This window comes from Pediculus humanus, genomic scaffold, assembly GCF_000006295.1.
Source record: "Pediculus humanus corporis 1103172108309 genomic scaffold, whole genome shotgun sequence".
NCBI classification, from domain to species: Eukaryota; Metazoa; Arthropoda; class Insecta; order Psocodea; family Pediculidae; genus Pediculus; species Pediculus humanus.
In genome coordinates this window covers 62,349-80,744 of record NW_002987878.1, presented here as the reverse complement: position 1 = coordinate 80,744, position 18,396 = coordinate 62,349, and the positions used below count along the sequence as shown (strand labels likewise).

Below are 18,396 nucleotides of genomic sequence, written 5' to 3'. Positions count from 1 at the left end.
TAATAATAATAAAATAACCTTCACGGAACACACACACATAAAAAAAAACTCGTTTCACACGCACACACGCACTCATAATCGGTAAAGTTAAATCAAACGCGAAAAAAATTTTTTTTTTTTTTTTTTTTTTTTTTTTTTAATTTACTGGAATCTCCATGTTTTTTTTTTTTTAAATAAAAAAAAAAAAATTTGTCTCATCGTACCTACTACACCGAACCTGTTTTTTTTTTTTTTTTATCACATTATAAAAAAAAATAAATTTCTCAATTTTATGTTTAATTTACAAAAAAAAAAAAAAAAAAAAGATTTCGTAAATGACAAAAAAAGAAAAACAAAAGAAACCTTGAAAATTATGTCATATTATTAATATTATTATTATCATAACGAAGTTGTAGTTTTCCTTGTGCACTGTTTGAAAATATTTAAAATAGGAATTTTTTTTTTTAATATGAATTCCAGGTACGGCCCAACCTTGACGACACAAAAAAAAAAAAATTATAATGTAAAGTTACATATAAATATAAACGAGTGCGTGAGTGCGAGTGTGTGCGCGTGCGCGCCCGAATCGAAAAGTCACCGCCTTATTGAATTTTCTCGTTAGAAATTATTAAAATTCGTCGTCGAATACATAAATAAATAAATAAATAATTATGTCAATAACCCAAATTAATAAATAATTTTTTCCCCCTCAAGGGTCGTTTTGTTACGAAGGGTGGGAAAAACCAAACGAAACGGTATTGGGGGGGGGGGGGTGAACGGGTATAAAAGCAGGGAAATTTGTCGTGGATTTAAAATCAATAACAAAAGTTTTTTTTTTGACACGTTCGTTTGTTGTTGTTGTCGTCCTCGTACCACGTGACATTTATATATATACACGGTTCGAACTTGATTTTTTTTTTTTTTTTTAACGAATGACAAACGATGTAAAAAAAAAAAAAAAAAAACGTCGAAAATGTAAAAGTTAATTAAGATAGCATTTAAAAAAAAAAAAAAAAATTAATTTATTTTAACGGCCTCGAATATTTTAATTATTTTCAATCGGCCGTGATATAATGATAATAATAATAATAACAAATGTTAATTATTAACAATAACGCGGCGTTCGTTCGTCTGACGCGACATTTTTTTTTAAAAGTTCCGCCATCTTTTTTTTTTTTCTTTAAGATTAACGTTTTCGATGATTTTAACGGATTTTAACGTCCGTACGCATTCGAAACGAAAAAAAAGTAATAATAATAATAATAAATGTCGATTGTAGAGTTTAGTAAACTAGGTGGTAATTAATATTAACTTTTATATTACTTCCAGGAAATCTTTTCCTACTCCCTCTCAACATTTCTCCCCCTATTCCCCCCCCCCTAATAATAATTTTATCACATCCCGAAATTTAAATCCTATCCCATTAAGCGATTCCTCTTTCCAGCATCCCTTTCAAGTTATCATCATCCATGAAAAATCTCCCCCGTCTCTTTTTTCTTTTCTTTCTTCTTTAATCGCATCGTTATTAATCAGGTTCGTTCGTCATTATCATTTTCAGGTTCCTTTATATCATCGCAAAAGACCGTTGGTCCAGCTGACGACATTTGCATAGGATGCCTTTGCGAAGCCGCTTCATCTTGTAACACGACTTTGGGATGCAACGGTAGCGTTTGCGGTTTGTTTCGCATAACGTATCCATTTTGGGTCGATGCTGGAAAACCCGTCATTGCTTTGGATAATCCAGATTCTCCCGACGGTAATCATCATCATTTAAATTTTCCTCGAGACGGAGAGAAAGAGAGATAGAGAGAAAATTCTTGACCTTTTCATACATAATCGTGACTTTTCTACTGCTCGCTTCCGTAATCGTGTAACAAAAAGATCCCGTTTAGCCTTCTATTGACCCGATTTTAATATCACAACAATGGCTTTCATTTAAATTTTTTTTTTTCGAACAAGGGCAACAAACAGACAAACAATTTTCTTTCTTTCTCTCGTCGTCTTGTTTCTCTCTCTCTCTCTTTCTCCACCACCAGACGATGATAATGATAACTATTATTATTATTATTTTTAGCTTGGGTGAGATGCGTTACCGAACCATTTTGTGCCGCGCAAGCCGTTCAACAATATTTCACGAAATTCCAACAGGTAAATTAATTATCATTATTATTATTATTATTTTCCATCCAGAAAAAATATTTTTTTCGTTTGTTTGATTGTTTGTTTACTTGTTTGTTTGTCGAAACAGGATTGCAATCGCGATGGTAAAATAGATTGCGTTGATTTTGCATCCATCCACCATCTTGGAGGCTACGGTTGTTCTTCTGGAACTTGGAACAAAGATTTCGAAGCGAGATTTTATAATTGTTTAACGAGCGTTCAAAGTTTGACTGGATAATTAATATTTGTCGTCTGCTTCTGTCGTCACATCTTCTTCTTCTTCTTCTTTGTTTTTTTTTTTTTTTTTTTTTTTTTTTTAGTTAGTTTTTTGTTTTCCTCGCAACGTTACAAACAAATCGTCCAAGAACGATGATAAATTTTCGACAATGAAGTAAACGTCACTTATGAAGATGATAATAATAATAATAATAATAATTAGTCATCATCATTATTATTATTATTATTGTTGTTAAACAACTGAAAATTTTCTTTTCTGTTTTTTTTTTTTTTCTTTAAATATAAATTTTAATTTATTTTTTTTTTAAATAATAATTTAAATTTTTTTTTTTTTGTTAATTTCCTGATTGGTTAAAAAAAAAAAAGAAAATTCGCCATTTCCGCCATTAAAATCATCCCTTTTGAATTTTTATATAATAATAATAATAATGATAATGATAATAATAATAATAATTACGATTTTAATTATTTAAAAAAAAAAAAAAAAAAAAAATTCGAGAATGAAATTAAATTTTTGTGATTTCCGATCGAATCGAATGTTCCCCCCTTCCTCCCCTCTCCCCCGCCCCTCTCCTCCTCCTACTCTATCGTCTGATAATAATAATAATAAATTTTCCGGAATTGAATGAGAGGAAGGGGAGGGGCAAAGAGTAAAAAAGAAAAGAAAAGAAAAAAGTAAATACCGTTCAAACTCTTACACGAACGAACGTAAAATAATAATAATAATAATAATGATGATGATGATAATGATAATGATAACGACGACGATGAAGTTTACGATTATTATTATTATTAGTATGACGATGACGATGATGATGATAAAAACCCAAACGAGAAGACTCAAGAATAAAAGTGAATAATATTAAATAGTCAAACAAACAAACAAACGAACAACAACAACAACAACAACGGACTGGTTTTGGCTTATTAATCCGGTAATTTAAAAAAAAAAAAAAATTTCAACACGATCGTAATCTAAACATGTGAAATCCGGTTTTGAAAACGAAAAACAACGACAAACGTTCTGCGAAAAAAAAAAAAAAAAAAAAAAAAAAAAACTAATTATGAACGTAAACATGAATTTGCGATTGTCGTATATAAGCAAGGCGTTATTTTCAGTAGCTTTTTAACTACCAAACATGGTATATATATTATTCGTTGAAATTTTATCACTTCTAGCACTTTCTCAAGCAGGTACGTAAGGATTTCAGGTATTTTTTTTCTCTCCTTTTTTTTTTTTTTGTCTTCTGCTTGTTTGCTTGCTCTCTCTCTCTCTTTCTCTCTCCCCCTCTCTCTCTCCTTCTTGAAATTTATTGACCGACCGGATTAGGTTTGTTTCTCTTCGCACCACATCATCTCGGTTGTTGTTGTTGTTGTCGTTTCCATTTATTTATTTCCTTGACCTCCAATCTCGTCGACTTTATTAATAATAATAATAATAATACTAACAACAACACGTTATTAATACTCATTTATTTTTAAATTTTTTTTTTTTTTTTTTGCTTGTTAAAACTTCTTGTTTGTCTTCTGCTTGAGTGTCTGTCTCGTTTGAGTTTTATTAACTCGTTGTTGACGTCGTTGTCGTCGTATTTCCATGTACGTTTGTTTTGTTTCTGAGAAATTTTTATTTCTTCACATACCTTTAATTTGTTATTATTATTATTATTAAATGTTTTCGATTGTGAAATTTTTTTCCTTTTTTGAATTCTAATTTTGATAGCATAATGGTAATGTTTGTTGTTGTCGTTGTTGTTGTTCGATGAAACTATTTGACAAATGCGCGAGGAGTTCGAAAGAATTTTAATTGCTTTTTAAATATTTACTTTTTTTTTCGTGTTTGTTTTACTCATTTTATAATAATAATAATTATTATTATTATTGTTGAGTAAAACAAACGAAATTTGTTGTTGTTGTCTCTTGTGTACGATTTTTGTTTTAAAAAATATATTATTTAATGAAATTTTGCATAATCCTTTTAAAATATTTGTGTCGTATAAATATTCAAACGTAACGCGCACGTTGCATACATAATAATAATAATAATAATTTGGTAAAACCGTTTTTTTTCCCCGTTTCGTTTCGTTTGTTTTCCAAGGATTTTCTCACGTCCATTTTTAATTAAATTTAATTAATTAATTAATTAATTAATTTTTTGTGTTTCAAGTCTTCGTTTCGAATTTAGACGCCGCCTGTTTGAAGTGTATTTGCACGGCCTCGACGGGATGTGATAAAAATTACGAATGTTCTCCACAAGGTTTTTGCGGTCCCTTCTTCATATCCCGAAAATATTGGGAAGAAGCCGACAGAGTCACTTTAAATTCCGATCCTCGATATAGAGAAGATGGACACGAAACATGTGCCAAAAATTACAATTGTGCAACGAAAATAGTTTCCAACTACATGGCTAAAAACGGCCGAGTACTTATACTATTATTATTATTTCTGCCCCACCCCCCCCTCTCTCTCTCTCTCTCTCTCTCTGCAGGAATGATAAGTTGGCATTTTGTTTTAGGATTGTAACAACGATGGCATAACGGATTGCGATGATTTTGCTAAAATACATTTTTACGGGGAAGCAAGATGCGAAAATGCAATCGAAAGAACTTCCTACCACGACAGATATATTGGTTGCATGCCACCGAAAATGGAAGATAAATTTCAAAAGAAATAATAATAATAATAATAATAATAATAATAATAATAATAATAATAATTAAAAATAGCAATATCGTAATCGTAACAACAGTTGTTTGCACAAAAGTGCCTAAAAAAAAATTTTTTTTAAATCATTTTGTTTCTGTCTTAAGTTTATGTGTTCGTTTTTTTTAAACATAATTTTTAATTACAAATAATAATAGTAATAATAATAATAATAATAATAATAATAATGCGAACGAAAAAAAAAAATTTTTAAATGTAATTAATCACGTACAATAAATTAAATATAATTTATAATTATATTTAATTTAAAGAAGAAGAAGAAGAAGAAATTAAATAATATTTTAATAATAATTTAATCATTATCATTATCATTATTATTATTATTAAATTAATAATTACTATTACGAAATACGTTTTGTTTATTTATTTATTTTTTTTTTCCCCCCCCCGAATGGACGAGCGAAAGAAATTTTAATGGATTATAAACAAAACCGAAGAATTCAACGTCTATGACTTTACGCGTCTCATGCCACGTCTTATCACGTGATCGCCATTTCAAAATGGACGACTCGGATTGTTGTGATGAGAAATATAACCGGCTTGGAAATTGTGAAGTTTGCGGTAATGAAAATGCTCAGTACACGTGTCCGAGATGCGAAATAAAAACGTGTTCATTGAATTGTGTAAAAATACATAAAAAAGAATTGGATTGCAGCGGAGATCGGGATAAAGTCGGTTTCGTTCCCATGTCAAAATTTAATAACCTAACCCTGTTGAGTGATTACAGGTTACTCGAAGACGTTTCGAGAACCGTTGACAATTGCAAACGTAATCCTTTGAAAAAATACACGAGATTTAACAAACCTCTACCGCCTCACTTGTACAAATTAAGGAGAGAAGCTTTGTCTAGAAAAACGACTTTGCAATTTTTACCACAGCATTTCACGAGGCATCAAAACAATACGACGTATTTACACTTCGAAACGAAAATAATACATTGGAAAATTCAATTGATATTTTATCACGCGGATAATTTGAATGTGGTCATTGATAAATGTAACGAAAACGACAGGCTATCGACCATATTATCCAATTACGTGGATTTCGATAAGTGTCCGGATGCGGAGAGGAAAATTCTCAAATATTATCACTCGACCGGTTTGCCAGGTTTGGAAGTTTTACTCAAAGCGGAAAACGTCATAGAACAACCCTCGTTTTTTCAATTGGATGTACATTCGTCGTTGAAAGAAAATTTCGAAGATAAAATAATAATCGAATATCCAATCTTGTATGTTATTTTCAAATCTCACAAAGATGAATTTAGAATATTGGATCCTGATATGAAAGTCGAATGCAATTTAGAAACAACAGTGACGAATAAAAAATTCAATAATAGTTTTATGCCTTTCACTTATTTCGACACTGTGACTTATTCGAAACCCATGTGCGAAGGAGACAAAGCTGTACAATCAATTAATTCATGTGCGGCAGAATTAAGAAAATATTTCACTGGCTGTGACAAAAGTGACAATGATGATGATGATGATGATGAAATGAATGAGAATAGTAATGGTGGTGATGGTGATGGTGATGATGATAATAAAAATAATGAACCTTCTGTGAAAAAATCAAACAAAATAAATATTCCATTTTATGATAATCTTATAAAAATAAAAAATTAATTTTTTCAAATATGTCAGACACTACAAAAAACAAATTGTCATTTTTATTCATTTTCAAAATAATAATAAACAAGTTTTGTCGAGTACTGTTCATGTGTACAACATGCCTCTTACAACAAACCTTTTCCCCCCCGTTTGTTCCCTAACAAACAATTTCAGGTATGTGGTGAATCCCTTATCTATCTATTCTTATCATTTCACAACAAATCGACTCGTTTTATTTGATAAATAGAGAGAGAGAGAGAGAGAGAGAAAAGGGAAGAAAAACCTTTTCAAGTGTCATTATAATAATAATGATTATAATAACGTTATTAAATAAATTTCATTCATTCATTCATTCATTTTATGATTCGTTTGGATGAAAATAGTAATAATAATAAAACCATTTGAATAATAATTAATTGCGGAATTTCATTAAATTAAATTAAATTTTCCGATTTTTATTTTCCCGCCAAAAAGAAAAGATTCCACGACGGGGAAAAAGAAAACGTGTAAATAACATAAAAAGTAAACAATGTCAAAGAAGGAATAAAATTAAAGTTGTTTTCGACCGAAAAAGTTACAGTTTATCTATTTAAATTTTTTTTTTTTTTTCGGCAAGGGGGGGTGGGTTTAAACTTTTTTTAGTTTTTTTTTGGAAAAATGGAAAATTCATTTATAAAAAGAAAATCCGAGGTATTTATTAAAACGTCGTATACGAAACGAATAAAAACTTAACGTAATGGAAATTATTTTTTTTTGTTCTTTTTTTTAGACTCTTGAATTCTTATTAAATCCTAAAAATGTTCCTGAAGATATCATCGAAACTTTCAGGGTAAGCAAAATACAAAAATACGATACGAATTATTATCATCATCATCATCGTTAACGGTTTTCTTTTTCTTTTTATGTACACATAAAGAAAAAACTCAAAAAGAAAAAATTAAAACCGGCGTATATGAAAAAATTATTAGCTAGAGTCAACGAAGAAATTAAACAACGTACAATTAAACAAAAGTAAATTTTTTTTTCTCCTCCTACTCCTTGCCCTCCCCCTCCCCCTCCCTCTTTTATTTAACTACTTCACACGATTTCGTAGGCAAGAATATTTAAAAGATACCAAAGTCCGAGTACAGCGGGAATGGGAAATCAATCGTGACAGAGTTGAAAAATACGAAGCCGAAAGATTATGGAGACAATCGGAATTGGAAAAATCGAATAAAGTCCTGTCGGAAATCAACACTCACTGGGCCAAAACTAAAACCCAAAAGAGAAAACAAAAAGAAGTATTATTATTATTAGTATAAATTTCAAGTTGGAAAGGGGGAAGGGAGACGGGGGTAGAAATAAAAGAGAGTTTTTTTTGTCGTTTCCAGTGGGAACAATACTTATCGGGCTCCAGATTACCCAATCCGGGATCCATAACCGAAATGAACACGTACATATTTCAATGGATGGAATACGAAAATAACGATACCATGGCTTACTGTTTGGAAAAAACGGATGAAGTCATGAAGGTAACGATGGATGATAACAGATAGTGCGAAACGTACGATCGATCTCATCGATTGTTATTGAATCCCCTTTGTTGGTTTCCCCCCAAGCAGCTGTTGGACGGATTAGAAGAAGTTATCAATGATCCACCACCTGAAAGTTCTCTTAATTACATCGAAGATTTAAAAGAGGTTAGTTTGTCGTCTTCTTGTCGAATTTTTCGAATCGAAAACTATCGTGTCAAAAGAACTCCCGCCATTTTCCCTTCTTTTTTTTTTTTTTGGTTCAAGTTACGACACGAATTGAGAAGTTTACTACAGAAAAACATCGACGCGGCAACATTTCGACTTTTTAGCAGAATCGAAACCGACATGGTTTCGATGAACGTGACGACATCTAAATATACCGCGAAAGGAAATCATTTTAGAATGAGTTTATGGGCGGAATTGATAACACCGATACCTTCGTCGAGATTGAAAGAAGTCAGGTAGGAGCAAAGGTGTCTCGTCTTTGGTCTCCCCCCCCCCCGGCACGAACCGCGTCCTAATTTTTTGTTCGTCTTCTTAGACATCCTCTCAAAGTTGTTTTCGAAGAAACTGACGTCATAATTATCGTTCCCGTCAATTTGTTAGACATTCATAAAGTCATGAGATCGGCGTGGTTGTATTACGATCATTGGAGCGACACGAGTCGTACATACAAATGTCATCCCCTTCCTAAATTCTACTCGAAAAGTACTTTTTCTTTTTCTCTTTCTTTCTTTTTACACGTCGAACCCGGTACGACATTTGACGACATTTTTTTTTTTTTTTTTTTTTTTAGGCGTTTACGAACTTTTCATGGAAGAAAACGAAACGAAAATTGAATTGATGAATTATCGGAAAACTTTGGAAAATATTAAAAAACACATGATAAGCACTTTGCCACCCGATCCATCACTAAGTCAAGAACTTTTGACGTGGGATTCCGAACCGCAAAGAGCTCTCTCCGAGGAAGTTGCTTTCAAAGAATGTGATTACCAACTTTTTTTTTTCTTTTTCTGAACGCGAGAGAAAGCGCGGGAAAATCAAATTGTTTTCTTTTTTTTCTGATAGGGGAAGAAGAGGATAATTTGGGAAAATTAACAAAATCCATTTTGAACGAAAACGAAGTCAATTTAAGAGAGAGAACAATTTTGGGTGATTTGTTACTCATCGAAATTTTACATCAACCACCCCAACCGAAATTTCTACGATACAAACATAGCGTTCTACTAAGTGAGACTCAAGTTCTGTTTGTCGTTTGTATATAAAAACAATCACCATTTATTATCGGTATTATTATTATTATTATTAAAGGAACTCAAAGTCCTGAACTTATGAGAGTCGATTATTATTATAAATTAAACCAACCGGAAACGGAAGACGAAGAGGGAGAAGACGCTGCGGAAACTAAAAGAGAAAAAATCAGACGTATAGCAATGTCGAGAAACGACTTATTGGAAGGGAAAAAAAAACTCGTTTCCATCGAATTAAAGTAAATTTTCCTCTCCCCCCCCATTTGTTATCATCGATTACGTTCTCAATTGAATTTTTTTTGTATTTTTCCAAGGCGGTGTGAAACGGTGACGTGGTTCGAAGATCCAAAAGTCGCACTTTGGGACGCGAATCGTAAATATTGGTCGAACGAAGATATTTACGAAACGAATTACGAAGACGATGGGGTGACTATCGAGATGATAATAATAATAATAATAATAATAATGATTAAAAAATCCGTTAAATTTTACGTTTTAATTTCCGTTTATGAGCAGACGATAACATTCAATTGCGGACGATTAGGTTTGTTCGGATTTCACGTCACACGATACAAAAACATGCCCTACGAAGATTGGCTTTTCGAAAGCGATAACGATAACGGCGTGAATTTTTATTTGAAAACCTCAATGGTCGAATTGAATTTTATCATACGCGTAAGTTGTTTTTCGAAATTTTTTCGAAATAAAGTCACGTGGTACGTGATACCTGACCCTTTGAAAAATTACAGAAAAACAAAGTTTGTTTGGAACAAATAAGAAACGCTCCCAACAAAGTCATATGGTCGTCCATCGTGGGAAATTTTTACACTCCGGACGATTTAGCAAAGGTATGTGGGTGGGGGGGAGGGAAATTTACAAACGACACATACAAACAACACGTACAAACAACGCGTACAAACGTACAAACAACAAACAATTCAAATTAAAAATCCTTTTCAGTATTTAAAAAAGAAAGGACTCGACATATTTCCACAACCGGATGCCGGAACTTATGTGGACACGATAAAATCAAAACATTACGTCGTGGAAAAAACAATTTATCAAATATGGGGATTATTTTCACAGAGTTTCCGGTTCAAAAGATCCAAATTCAATCAATCCGCGGGAAGGAGCAACATATTATTTTTAGCACAAGAAGTTAATCCCAATCATCAGGTTGGAAAAAATGATAACAATAAAGAAAATTCTTCCCCTCTCTCTCTCTCACACGCTCTTCACACTTTCGAAAATTATAATAATTATAATTATTATTATTATTGCTTTTTTCCAGTGCGATTATTCACTTATACAAAATTCAATGTGTAGTTCGTACGTGCTTAAAATGAAAGAAGATACGAGCACGAGTTATAATCCCGAACCCATGTCCGGAACCGCAGTAAGTTTGTGGGGGAGGGGGGGAGGAAAATTTTATCAAATTATTCTCTCTCTCTCTCTCTCTCTAATCGCATTCATTTCTTCATTTTTTTTAGAAATATGTCGACCTTTACGGTTTGCTTTATAAAAATTCGACAATCAATTGTAAAAAAAAATTACGTAAAACGAGTCAATCTCTCATACAAACCGTTAAAGAATTTTTACACATGGTAAGACCTTTAAGCTTTTCGTAAATAAAAAAACGACGCCATTTTGTTTTTTTTTTTTTTATATTTTGAAACTAAATAAAAAAATAAATAATGTGAAATATTATGAAATTTATGCGTTTTGTCTGTCTAATAATAATAATAATAATGATAAAATAACGATTGGAATGAGAGCTGATCGGAAGAGGCTTTGGAAGAGGCAACTCGCAGGGGAGCCAATCACACAAAAAAAAAAAAAAAAAATCGATCCATACGTACGAAATTTGATTAACGACATATTAATTTTTTTTTTTCGAATTCTTTTGTCAAGGAAAAAAAAAAAAAAAAAAATTCATATCCGGAAAAAATTTTAAAAGGGAAATCGAAAGACAGAGAGAGAGAGAGAGAGAAACGGGAATTTTTTTTTAATTGTCTGTTTAATAAATATGAAAATAACATGGAAAAATTTGTTGTTAATATTTACATAAATAAATTTTCATATCCCGAAGTAATAAAAAATCAAAAATGGAAGGGAAAGAAAATAAAAAAAAAATTGAACGAACCTCCCCATCCCCTCCCTCATCCCGCAATAAATGATAATAATGATAATAATTTTCTTTTATCAAGAAAATTAAAATATAAATTGCCACCGGCGTCGAGTTTTCCAACTTTTTCTTTTCGGTTTTTTTATTTATTATTTTTCATCTCTTATAAATAATTTAAATCTCTTTTTACCCGCACCGAACCGAACCGAACGGAACCGGAAATCAAAAAAAAAAAATGAAACGAATTTTTTTTTTTTTAATATGGAAAACGACATCATTTTCCACGTAAAACAAAAAACGCGTAAACTAATCCAATTATTATTATTATTTATTTCCCAACCGGAAATAATCGTTTGCTGCTTTTCTGTGGTGAGGTCACCACACCAGGTAAGTTAAACGTAGCGATAAAATTTCCCTCTTTCCCCCCACCTACCCCTGGATTCGATATTCAATAAAGTAAAGAAAAAAAAAAATTAATGCGGAAAATTTTTTCCGCGTCTCCGTGGAAACATTTTCTAGAAAGTAAAAAAAGAAAAGAAAAAGGAAAAATTGTTATGTCGATATATCGTTCGATAATTATTTTTTATTTCGTACTCTTTTCCGACATATTTTAAAAAGGTTTTCTTTAATCTTTCTAGAAAAATCTAGCAAAAAAAAAAATTAATTAATTAATAGTGAAAAACGTGAAAAAAAGTAAAAAAAAATGGTGAGTAACGAAATTTTCCGACGGATTTATCATCATCATTATTATTATTTTGTGATTTTTCGTAATAATAATAATTCATGTGATTTGAAACCAGGGACCGAAAAAGAAAAAAATGACGAAAAAAGAAAGGCAAAGATTAGCAGACGAACAAGAAAAAATGAAAAGGTTGCATTTGGAACAGGAAAGGTAACGTTATTAAAATAATAATAATAATACCCGACTTTTTTTAACCCCCCCTCCCCCATCTTCAAACCCCATTTTTCCCGCTCCTCCCTCCCTCTCTCTCTCCCTTCCTACCCCCAAACATTAAATTTTTTCGATTAATAAAACGCATATTTATTTATTGAAATTTTTTTTTTTTTTTTTTTCCCTCGAGGTTAAAACTTTTAAGAGAAGAAAAAGAAAGGATAGAAAGGGAAAAAAAATTAGCAAAAGAAAAAATCAAAAGGGAAAAAGCGGAACACGTGATAAGGCGAAAAGAATTGAAGGCAACTTGCGATTTTTTCAAATTATTAAAAAATACTAAAAAAAATTCGGATGCGAAAATTCGAACGGAAAACGAGGTGAGAAAAAACGTTGGAATTTTTTTTTTTAATAATAAAACTGGGAAGGGGGGGAGTTGGGGGGGGAAATTCCAAAATGTCGAAACGAATTTATTTTTTCCGAAAAAAAAAAAAAAAATTGAAAATTGCATTTCCCACACCCGGATTGGAAATTTTAAACACGAAAACGCGGTTTTCCCTGTGTTATCCGTAAATGTGTTTATTTCATTTACAATTTTTCCTTAATCCCCCTCCTCTCCCCCTACCCCCTCTCTCTTTCTACTCGTCTTCTTACACGTTCGACAGGGTGAAAGAGGAAAAACCTTTTATCGCTTGATTAAACCAATCACGTTAATTTGCGGAAAAAAAAAAAAAATGAAATAAATAAACTCGAGTTTTCCTTAAAAAGTAAACAAACAGACGCGAAAACACAAAAATATCGAAAGCGGAAACCATTATCATCATCATCATCATCATCATTTCGAATTAAATAAATTTAATTACAAAAAAGAAAAAAAATTCTTATTAAAAATTTCCCTTTGACATTTATACGTGCGTGCGTGCGTGCGTGAGCGTTTCATTTCTAACTAAATAAAAATTTATGTTTGTCAAAATATATCGAAAAAAATAGTTGTGCAAACAACGGGGGGCGGGGGCGGGGGTTTATTTACGACAAACGTGAATAACCCGAAATGATAAATTTTTTTCCTTACGGAAACGGAAACGTATGGCTCGAAGAAGAGTTAACCGATGAATTCGCGTAAATTATTATTCCCTTTATTATTAATAATTCGAAGGATGAAAATTTATCATTCGACAAAAAAAAATTATTTATGAGTAAGAAAAAAAAAAAGTTGGTCGGTCTCTTTGGTTTTGAAAAGAATGGGTCACCCGATTTCTGTATTCTCGTCGGAAGAGGGGGAAAATAAAAACAGATAGGGGGAGAGAGAGAGAGAGAGAGAGAGAGAAAGGAATGATATTAAAAAAAACAGAGAGACAGAGAGAGAGGAAGGGAAAAAACAGGGACAAAGAGAGAGAGGAAGGGAAAAAACAGGGACAAAGAGAGAGAGAAAGAGAGGCAGGGCACACAGAAAGAGGGGAGACTAAAAAAAAGGAGAGTAAAAATAAAGAGAGAGAGAGAGAAAAAAAATAAACAATGAAAAAAATAAAATTGAGAGAAGAGAGAGAGAGAGAGATTTTTAAACTCTATTACGAAACAAAAAAAAAAAAAAAAAACAATTAATTAAAATTGACTCTCATTGTTTTCATGACTCCCCACACACCCACACACATTTCAATTTTGATTTTCCCATTCTCACCACTTACTTTAACCTTTTTCCCCCCTCAATTTCGATACATCGAAAATAATCGAAATAAATCGAACAAGAAAAAAAACCGAAAAAAACCGTAAACCGTGACGTAATCAAATTTATACTTTTCAATTTGATTCGTCTTAACGAAATTATTATTATTATTATTATTATCATTATTCTTTTTTTCCAGTAATGAAAATTGCAATAATAAAATAAGACGATTTATAAAAAGAAAAGAAGAAAAATAAAATAAAATAAAATCAATCATTTTGTCATTGATTTCCGTTTTTTGCTTGCGCGTCAATAAATAATAAAACCTCAACCATTTTTATTTTTGCCAACATTTGAAAAAAAAAAAAAAAAAAAAATTCGTTAAACGATACTCTATCTAAACCACCAAATTTAAAAAAATTTTAAACTCCTCAACACTTATTTTATTCTTCTTCTTTCGACCTGACTAACCGACCGGAAACGGAAATGAAATAAAAGAAAATTTTTTTTCTTTTAAAATTATTTCAAAGCGGATTTATCTGTTTTTTTTTTTTTTTTTTAATTCGAAAAATAAAATTATAACGTTTTTTTTTTTATCAATGAATAGAGAAAATTTTTTCCCCTCAATAATCGGTTTAAATTTCATTTTTAAGTGGGCGCAATATTTAAAATGCGACGGATTTCCGGATCCGAATTCATTTTCACAAATGAACACATATTTATATTTATGGAAAAAAGATAATACGTTCGTTGGAATGGATAAAGAATTGGAAAAAACGGAAGAAGTTTTAACGGTGAGTCGTTTTTTAAAACGAATGTGTTTTTACTAACCGGAAATGAATGATTCTTTTAAAACTCTCATTTTCTCTTTGCGACAGTTATTAAACGGATTGGACGATTTGATTATCGATTCCCCATCTAATGCCACGTCCTGACACATAAACGAATGGAAAAGGGTAAAATAAAAAAACGTGGATCAAACAACTTCTTCCAAGGTAAATAAATAAATAAATAAATAAATACTGGAAATTTCCAGATAAGGAACGAAATGAGAGACCATCAGCAAAAACGTTTGGATTTTGCAACGTACAAATTATTAAGAGACGTGAATAAAAATTTAGAAATCATAGACATGACGAAAAGAAAATACGTTTTGGAAAGTAAATATTTTACTTTGAATCTTTGGAACGTGACTCATTTACCCGTTTCCGCTGGAGCCGTGAACGAAGTCAAGTAAGAATGATAATTTTAACGATTGTACTCCTGCCACGCTATTGAAATTTTCTTTTTTTTGCCCCAACCCTCTCATCAGAAAAAGTTTTAATTTGGATTTTCCAAACATCGGTGTGAGCATTCTTCTTCCAGCAGGATTTTACGACGTCAATATGGCGGTGAGAGCTTTGTGGTTGAAATACGATCACATTTCTGACAATTGTCGCACGTGGGATTGCCCTTCTATCGTTCCCGACATTTTTTCAAAAGGTTCTTATCTTTCCACCCACCTCCCCCCCACCCTTTCATTCGAAATGATTTAACCAATTTTTTTAATCAGATTTAAACGAAATCATGGAAGACGAATGGAAGCTTAAAATCGAATTGCAAAAACAGTTCGACGAATATGAGAAAAGTATCGAAAGTGCAACGGCCGAAGAACTTTTAACGAACAAACCGAAAAAAACAATTTCGGAAATGATTTCGGACATAGAAGGTGATTTTAATATCGACCAATAAAATCATTCATGATCTACTCTCACTCTCTCTCTCTCTCTCTCTTTTGTTTTTACAGAAAATAAATTGAAAGAATTAAAAAAACAAATGATCGTGGAATCAGTGACGCACGAAGTCAATTTACGCAAGTTTACATTTCTCGGCGGAGTTTATTATTTGGATTTACTCGAACAACCCCCACAACCGAGAGAACTCAACGACAAAACCGTCGTGACTCTAGGTACGATCAATAAAAAATCAATCGCCATTTTTTATTTTTCCCCAATAAAAACAAATTTCCAAAAATTCGTTACAGTTAACGTACCGGAAACGTTAAATTCGTTACCATATTACGAACATTACATACCTCCGCCTCCCCCCGAACCTGGTGCTCGTCGCACACCCGAAGAAATCGAAATAGAAGTCAAGAAAAAAGAAAAAGCAATGGAAAAATTAGCTGGCGTCACAGTGGCGTAAGTAGCATCAGTCGAATTTTTTTTTTTTAAAAAACCCCGCCCCCCAAACAAACGAACGAACCGCGCAAACAAACAAACGACAAAATAATAATAATAATAATAAAATGTGTTTAACATGAATGTTTAGTGAAGAACCGGAAACGGCGAAAAAACCCGCAGAAGATTTAAAAAGAGAAATGGAAAAAGAAAAAGAACTTCAAAAATTAGTCGTTTTGACGGTTGAGTGAGTTAATCATGTCCACACACACACACACACACACGAAAAAATTTGTTTTAATAATAATAATAATAATTGTGTCAAAACAAACAAACAAACAAACGAACAAACAAACAATTTTTTTTTTTTAGCATTCACTAAATGTGTCCGTCACCTAAATTAGTTTTTATTTATTTATGTGTGTGTCTGTCTTTTCACTTTTTTTAGTTAAACGATCAACAACGTGTGGGCAACAGCAGAAGAATTCGATTCATTTAAATCATTCGCAACGTATCGAAATTCGTAAAAAGTAAATACGTATATATGTATATTTACATACACGCGTGTGCGTATGTGTGCGTGTATCATTTTTTTAACGCTTACATAAAAATTTAAAAGTCACGTGATCGCGGCGGTGGGGAACAAAAACCGTCATTTTTTAAAAAAAAATCTCAAACTCACTCGTTAAGTTAACTTCCGGTTCGATCAATCAAATTTTCCACAACAACAAAAACAAAAATAATTAATTTTAAATGATAATGATAATAACGTTTTTTGTTTCGTTATAAATTCTACCAACTTAACGAAAAAAAAAATTTAAAAAAATTACAATTTTTTTTTAATGACGAACAACGAATAGAAAAAAAAAAAAACCGGAAGAATTTTTTTTTTTATGACGTTAATTTTTAATCGACCGGATTGATGAATGGATGAATGGGTGGAATGATTGATTGATTGATTGATTGTTTTATAATGACAACATTCATTTTTCGTTTTTCTACGAGTAATTTTTAACCAAACGTTTAAAATCATATTTCATACATTGTCTTCATTCAAATGTGCTCTATATAGCAACAACAACAACAAAAGCACTCTATATGTGACGCACATATTTTTTTTTTTTTGCGTGTACAATAAAACTCGCCATATTTTAAATAATTGTCTAAATACACTTCGAAACGAACCAAAAAAAAAAAAAAAAGGCGCGAAAATTTTTTTTTTAAATGTTATTATTTTTGTTGTAAAAATTTATTTGTGTGCTTTTAATTGTTGTTTATCGTAAATGTGACGTAATCAAACCGTTAAAAAAAATTTAAATTTTTTTTTTTCGGTTTGATTTTTTTTTTTAATCATTCATCATTCTTTCTTTCATTTCATTGATTTATAAACTAAAATAATAATAATAATAATAATAATAATAATTTTCAAATTAAAAAGAAAAAGAAAAGAAAAAATTCTTTACGTAAATTCGCCATTTTTTTTTCTTTTTTAAATTTCGTTCACGACGGAAAATTTAAACGATCGGGAAAATCTTTCTAGAAAATTTTTTTTTTTAAAGTTTAATAATTTGTAGAGGGGACCAAAAACAAAAAAAAAAAAAAAAAAAATCCCTCGTGAAATACGATGCAAAATAATCGGCATTAAAAAAATTTATTTTTTTCTATTCTTTAAATTCCCTCGCGATTTATGATAAATTCGGAAATTTCATATCGCTTAATAATAATAATAATAATAATAATGTAAATAATAATAATAATAATACGAATGATTTTTCAATACGAACAAAAAATATAAATAAAATCCATAAACACGTCACGAATTCCTTTTAAAAAAAAAAAAAACGTCGCGAAAAAAAGTCATGTCTGTCATTTTAAATTTCATAATAACTTCAAATCACTCCTCACCCCCCCCTCTTTTCTTTAATATTTTCCTACTCCATTATTTTACTTTTCATTTCCGTTTCCGCTTTTTCCCCTTTTCCCCGATTTACAAATTTCACCCGATTTCGCTTCCGAAAAAAAATTTTTTTAAATTTGACCGTTACGTAAACAGTTTACCGGAAACGGTTTTGTGGTTCGAACAACCTCTCGC

The 18,396-nt window shown here is 31.2% G+C and overlaps 5 protein-coding genes across 5 annotated transcripts; all 5 read left to right on the top strand.

Annotated features, from left to right (window-relative positions):
• Nucleotides 1-1,177: 1,177 nt before the first annotated feature.
• Phum_PHUM580030 (uncharacterized protein) lies at nt 1,178-2,377 on the top strand (the record flags this gene model as incomplete). The annotated part of the gene is made up of 4 exons (XM_002432247.1): nt 1,178-1,202; nt 1,538-1,735; nt 2,054-2,127; nt 2,228-2,377. The coding sequence occupies 4 exons, from the start codon at nt 1,178-1,180 to the stop codon at nt 2,375-2,377; spliced, it is 447 nt and encodes a 148-aa protein (XP_002432292.1).
• Nucleotides 2,378-3,515: 1,138 nt separating this feature from the next.
• Phum_PHUM580020 (uncharacterized protein) lies at nt 3,516-5,047 on the top strand (the record flags this gene model as incomplete). The annotated part of the gene is made up of 3 exons (XM_002432246.1): nt 3,516-3,570; nt 4,541-4,794; nt 4,889-5,047. 3 exons carry the CDS (start codon nt 3,516-3,518, stop codon nt 5,045-5,047), a joined length of 468 nt encoding a protein of 155 aa, XP_002432291.1.
• A 550-nt stretch (nt 5,048-5,597) lies between these two features.
• On the top strand, nt 5,598-6,534 carry Phum_PHUM580010 (uncharacterized protein; the record flags this gene model as incomplete). Its single annotated transcript, XM_002432245.1, has 2 exons — nt 5,598-6,500; nt 6,529-6,534. 2 exons carry the CDS (start codon nt 5,598-5,600, stop codon nt 6,532-6,534), a joined length of 909 nt encoding a protein of 302 aa, XP_002432290.1.
• Nucleotides 6,535-7,361: 827 nt separating this feature from the next.
• Nucleotides 7,362-11,096, top strand: Phum_PHUM580000 (uncharacterized protein; the record flags this gene model as incomplete). Its single annotated transcript, XM_002432244.1, has 17 exons — nt 7,362-7,394; nt 7,474-7,533; nt 7,621-7,715; nt 7,798-7,984; nt 8,075-8,215; nt 8,240-8,383; nt 8,483-8,679; nt 8,760-8,926; nt 9,015-9,203; nt 9,287-9,464; nt 9,540-9,707; nt 9,783-9,894; nt 9,985-10,143; nt 10,218-10,316; nt 10,429-10,644; nt 10,760-10,864; nt 10,959-11,096. 17 exons carry the CDS (start codon nt 7,362-7,364, stop codon nt 11,094-11,096), a joined length of 2,388 nt encoding a protein of 795 aa, XP_002432289.1.
• A 3,648-nt stretch (nt 11,097-14,744) lies between these two features.
• Nucleotides 14,745-16,555, top strand: Phum_PHUM579990 (uncharacterized protein; the record flags this gene model as incomplete). The annotated part of the gene is made up of 7 exons (XM_002432243.1): nt 14,745-14,939; nt 15,182-15,378; nt 15,458-15,627; nt 15,698-15,853; nt 15,932-16,093; nt 16,169-16,325; nt 16,456-16,555. The coding sequence occupies 7 exons, from the start codon at nt 14,745-14,747 to the stop codon at nt 16,553-16,555; spliced, it is 1,137 nt and encodes a 378-aa protein (XP_002432288.1).
• Between the last annotated feature and the right edge of the window lie 1,841 nt (nt 16,556-18,396).